The sequence below is a fragment of the Brachypodium distachyon genome, chromosome 4 (genome assembly GCF_000005505.3).
Source record: "Brachypodium distachyon strain Bd21 chromosome 4, Brachypodium_distachyon_v3.0, whole genome shotgun sequence".
NCBI lineage: Eukaryota > Viridiplantae > Streptophyta > Magnoliopsida > Poales > Poaceae > Brachypodium > Brachypodium distachyon.
The window spans coordinates 27,199,291-27,204,803 of NC_016134.3; the positions used below are offsets into that span (position 1 = coordinate 27,199,291).

The window sequence follows — 5,513 nt, forward strand, 5'->3', positions numbered from 1 at the left end:
TCGTGTTAGTACCTGAATCCACCGCGACACCTGCATGCTCCACAACCCCACTCGATGGTCCAGAAAAAAATTGGTGTGTACTACTAGCAAGAGTGTGCCAAATATCTATTCGCACTCTCAAAACAAGAGTAAAAACGAACGACTTATGATTGTTAACTTAAAAGAGAAATGCATCAGTATCACTAAGTTTTTTTGCTGCCTGAATGTAAGAAAAAAAAAGGTTTTTTTGCTGCTGTCCAAAAACTATCCTAATGACACATGTTTCACAAATTCCACTCAATGACCTCTCTATGACACCATGATACTACCATTTGTTCCTATTATTAGTACATGCAACACATAGATAGGAAACAGGGGAAATAGGAAAACACATAGGAATATGATGAAGTGTAAAGTGAAAACCCTACGCATTCTCAAAGAGACCGAATTTACTGCTCCCGAGCACATCGCATAGATAGGAAACAGGGGAAATAGGAAAACACATAGGAATATTAATGGTTGGCACGGGGTGCAGCAGCGTGACGAGGAAATTCCATGAAACATGATGACACTTCTCTGGAATGCGTGTGGGCGTCAGCTTGATGGTGCTTGCCTCGTGGCACGCCAACGACGACGGCGGCGACGGTGAGCGTGACGTTGTGTTGATGTAGGGTGTTGAGTGTTGACTATGGTGAATTGGTGACGACGTCCAGCCGGGCGCCGGTGACGACGCCCCGCAGCTGGCGACCATCTTCACCGTCGCTGTTGTGGCTCCCGTTGACGCGCCAGTGGTTCTAGCTCTTCATACTCTAGCTCTTCAGCTTGCCTTGCATCGCAGTCGCCGGCTGCGACGCTGTCGGTGTGCCAGCCACAGCAACATGTACCAGAGGCCGGGTACGAGGAAGAGGCCAGAGGAGCCGACCCGCAGTTGAGGAAGCTCGCAACAGAGGCGTGAGTGCGTGACTACAAGTTGAGCGGTTTTCAGCGGAATATCCCCGCCCAGCAGGATGTCGTCATCATCTCAAAGAAGAACAGTTCAGTTCGTCCGAACAGCAGCCGAATTCTGAGTGCTGACCTCATTGCACACGATACCAAATTGGACCTTCTTCTCCTTGAACTTGAAGGGCCAGATTTGGTTTCTAGTTACGCCAGTTTCTTGCTCTTGCTAAATTATTTTGGGCCGAATTCCTATCGTGGACTTCAAAAACATCCAAACGGCCTTTGGAAATGGAATCAGGAAACTCCAATTCCCCAATTTCAGCCTGCTTTCAGTTCTTACTGACATCCAAACGCCGCCTCCCTCTCCCGGTCCTCAAGAACCCTAACCCTAGCCGCCTCCCTCTCCCGGTCGTCTTCCAGTCCTGCGCCGCCTCCATATTCTCCGGTCCTCCAGTCCTGCGCCAGCTTCCATTCCCGACGCCACAATTCATCTCAATCTCCGACCTACCCAAGCTCCAAGCAGGAGGTTTAGCATCACTGCCGACCGGACATCGTTTTTTCAGGTATGAGCTTTTACTGTTCCTCCGATGATTGCTTACTTACTTGAACCCATACTAGTAGTTCAGCTCCGCAAATTTTGGTTTCTCTACCAGAGAGCGGCGATTTTAACTGGCCCGACACCTAGCTACCTGTGCGGGATCCGTCGTTCGTTTTTCCCTTGGGATGCGCGCGTTGGTTGTACTAGTATTTAGAGTCCCCCCGGCGATATTTCCTGTAATGGTATAGACCGCGTGGATCCCCAAAATTTTGAACCGCAGATACGATTTCCTGCCATGAGATTTTGTGATCCTCTTGCCATGTTCAGTGATCGGTGCCTGAATGTGAGTCCTTAATTTGGTTAGTCTAAGCATATGTAGGAAATAACCCATTTCCACACTTTTTAGGTTTGGGTTTTGCCTCTATAAGTGCTGATCAGACAGCGAGGCCTTCCACAGTGTGAGGATTTATATGCATCGGTGTGTGACATTGTGGCCGAGGAGCAAAGTAATTAAGCTTATGAATCGGTCCCTGTACATGCATCTGGCTGGTGCAAAGTATTAAAATAATGAGAAGTATAGGTTTCAGAATGAGAGATGAGAGAGGGGTTTTCGTCTAGGAAGGATAGAGAAAATTCTTTGTTTAATGTCTAATGGACCCAACTTTTGTTGGATGCACTGATGCAAACATTGGAGTATTTCTGTTGAGCAGGACCAAACTCACCTGGGTCCTGCAGTTAAGTTTTTGAACCAGTGCGTCACTGTGGAAGGCCTCACAAGGTATCGGTGTCCGACTCGTATTCAGGTGTCTGATATTGCAAAAATAAATCATACACAACAAATATCGATCCTGCACACATAGTTTTAAATAGCGGGCTATAGCGCCTCTATTAGCTGTTTGAGAGGCTCTCCGCTATTTTCCATAGCCTGCTATTTAAAACCGGCCCATTTAAAACCATGCTACACAGACAATCAGGTTAATTAGGGCGAGCAATCATGTGGCTAGGTTGTATTAGCAGCGAGGAAAGTTTTTTTCTTACATTCTGGGTGATGGGGCAGTAGCAGACAGGGATGGCAAGGCTTAAAATTTGGATGACATCGCATAATTAAGAGAGCTATACCAGTCACTCCTGTCATCCTCTTTTCACTACTCCTCGTCTGCCGCTGCCATGTCATCAAGGTTGCACGGCAGCTCATCGTCAGGGAAACTAGGGAAGTAAACGTGGTCGCATTAATTGCCTTTCTACTTGCTAAATTATTTCCACACCAGATGCTTTCTCTTCCTCATTTCTTTTCTTGGTTTGGGTAGAGGGGACCTCAGGGTTGTAGTTTTTATCACTAGCAAGGAAGGTGGAGAATACAACTATGTGTGGACTATTTAGCATGGATTGGTGCTGATTCTTGTGTCTTGACTCAAGCAGTGGAGGAAAGATGAGGGGAGGGGAGCCAAATAATGGATGTGAGATTTTGGCTAGCTAGGTAGATCAATGGCAATGATCATGTGATGAAAGAGTTCTTGAAAAACATGGAGGATATAACCCGGCTATTTTCTTTGTTTTTTGTTCTATTTGTGACAACGATTTTGTATGTTACCTGTGGTCGGCTATGCTTGCCGGCGCGGCACCTCTTCCGCCTTGCGTCGCCTTCCAATCGCCATCAGTTAATATGGACTGCGACTAAGGAGTTTGACTCACCTAAGGGGCTTCTTGCATAATGTCCAAGGCATTAGTTGGGTAATATGGAGCCCTAGGCTGATGTGGCCTTAGTCAGCGAGCCACGCGCCTCTGATGGTAAAAGTCTCTCGGGCGTGTTTAGGACCTCACGTGAATAACTTAAGTAAAATTAGGACCCAGATGTGCGCTTTCATATTTATAGGACTAATCAACTTGAAACCTCCTCAATAATATTAAGACAACGGGTGTATTTTACTACTTTTTCATTGAAAAATGATAGTAATAAGTAAATGCAATAATTTATGAGATTGCACTTTGAATACATGCATGAGTGCTAGGAATAATACATTGTTAATTATTGCAGAGAGGCTAAACTTTCGAATCCAGTTGCCCACATTGTAAAAATCCTTGTCCTGTAAGAAAGAAATTGAAGATATTATCAGGGCAGTGTGTTAACTCTGGTTCAATTCCCTTGTGAACTATGTCATCATCTGCATCAGAGATACGAGGACTGGAACTTCTAAGAGAAGGAATTGCTTACCTAGATCAGCAAGCAAAAATTCGCAAGTTCGTGTTTCAATGTGGACTTGAACCAGCTGAAACATTCCAGTTGTCATCTTTTAAGGAGATGTATCATGGGGCTCGGGCTGTAATTTCAACGTATGAATCTATTCTGCAGGAGCAACTAAAAGAAACTGAGCTCCGTGCAAAGGAACACAAGGAGGAATGGCTAACAAGTGGCTGCAGTGTAATTTTGGACTGTTGGAAGAGCGAAAATGGTGAAAAAATCTTTGTAAGTGTTCTGGTGCATTGCAGCAAAGGGCTTTTGTTCCTCAAGTCCATGGATATCTCCACAATGATTAATGATGTGGACGATTTAGCATCCATGCTTTCTAAGGTCGTTGATGATGTTGGTGCCCGTCATATTGTTCAGGTTGTCACAACCGATGTGTCCTCACATATGCAAGCTGCACAGCATGCAGTGCTAAAGAAATATGACCATTTGTTCTTCTTCACGGTATGTGCTGACCATTGCATCAACCTTTTGCTCGGGAAAATTGCAGCACTTGAACACAGCAGTGAGGTTCTGACAAAGGCAAGGGAAATAACAGGGTTTATATATGGTCATAAGCCGCCAAATGAACTGATAAAAGGATATATTCAAGGCTGCAATATTCTGAGCAGTTATCGGTTGGAATTTGTTGCGAAATTCATCACATTAGACAGGTTAGTTTCTGAGAGAGAAAATCTAGTGAAGATGTTTAGCTTGCCCGAGTGTTATTCTGCTAGTTGGGATTCTAGCAGTCTTACAGATGATGAATTTTGGTCTGCTGCTGCTGATGTTTTGAAGGTTACAAATCCGTTTGTCAATGTGCTGTTTAAGCTGGAAGCTGACAATTGTCCAATGGGTATCTTGTATGAGGCCATGGATACTGCAAAAGAAGAAATACCGTGCAATCTTCGAGCCAAATATGATTATTGGGATTTGGTTGACAAGATATGGGATGATTATTTGCACACCCAACTCCATGCTGCTGGTCATTTTCTAAACCCAAGACTCTTACACAAAGACCTATCCTCTGATGATCCTGAGATCAGCAGCGGTATTGCGGCCTGCATAACCCGAATGGCCAAAGGTCATTATGATCCAAGCATAGTGAAAGCACAAATTGAAGTATATAAAACGAAATTGGATTCTTTCGATTCTGACTCAGCAATTCAGGAAATGATGGAAAAACCGCAAGGTATAAATTAGATCCTAATCTCTTATAAAAGGTTCACTTTCTTTTCGTTTCCAATTTGACTTTCAGAACTTTAACCCACCTACTGGGATCATTGTGTTGCTTCAGTATTGGTCTTTGTAGAAAGAAATTGAGTTCACCCTGTCTTAATTCAAATTGCAGTGGGTTGGTGGTTAGCGCATGGGACTGACACGCCTGAACTACAAACCTTCGCGGTTCGCATCTTAAGCCAAACATGCTATGGCGTCTCGAGGTTCAATTTCAACAGGCGCATATCTGAGAAGCTGCATGGTGCGTTATCATATGCTGAAAAAGAGACGCTTCGTGGACTGGAGTATGCCCACTATAATCTTCGTCTTGCCATTGATGTGCCGCGCATAGGTGGCTGATTTCTGGCCTCCCAGTCTGTCAAGTGATTCGTTAACGCAGCGCAGGATCCACAAATGGACCGTGCACCGACATGCTTAGATACCTGTTTTCTTTTCGCAAAAGAGCTCGAGACGTCATTCCCTATTTTCTCTGTATCTGGTGTGATCCTCATCATGTCTGTCAGACTTGCAATTCTATTTCTTGAACTTCCATTGGAGCTAGCCGGCTGGACATAGACAGTTTCCGTATATAGAATGCAATTGTGATTCTTTATA

General features: G+C 44.5%; 1 protein-coding gene across 1 annotated transcript; it reads left to right on the forward strand.

The window, feature by feature from the left end:
- The first annotated feature begins 3,608 nt into the window (after window positions 1–3,608).
- On the forward strand, window positions 3,609–5,258 carry LOC112268671. Its single transcript, XM_024454598.1, has 2 exons — window positions 3,609–4,872; window positions 5,032–5,258. Exons 1-2 carry the CDS (start codon window positions 3,609–3,611, stop codon window positions 5,256–5,258), a joined length of 1,491 nt encoding a protein of 496 aa, XP_024310366.1.
- The last annotated feature ends 255 nt before the right edge of the window (window positions 5,259–5,513 follow it).

Coding starts and splice junctions, on each gene's coding strand:
- LOC112268671 (XM_024454598.1), top strand. CDS start 3,609: ATGTCATCATCTGCATCAGAGATACGAGGACTGGAACTTCTAAGAGAA. Junction 4,873..5,031: donor AATGATGGAAAAACCGCAAG/GTATAAATTAGA, acceptor TTCAAATTGCAG/TGGGTTGGTGGTTAGCGCAT.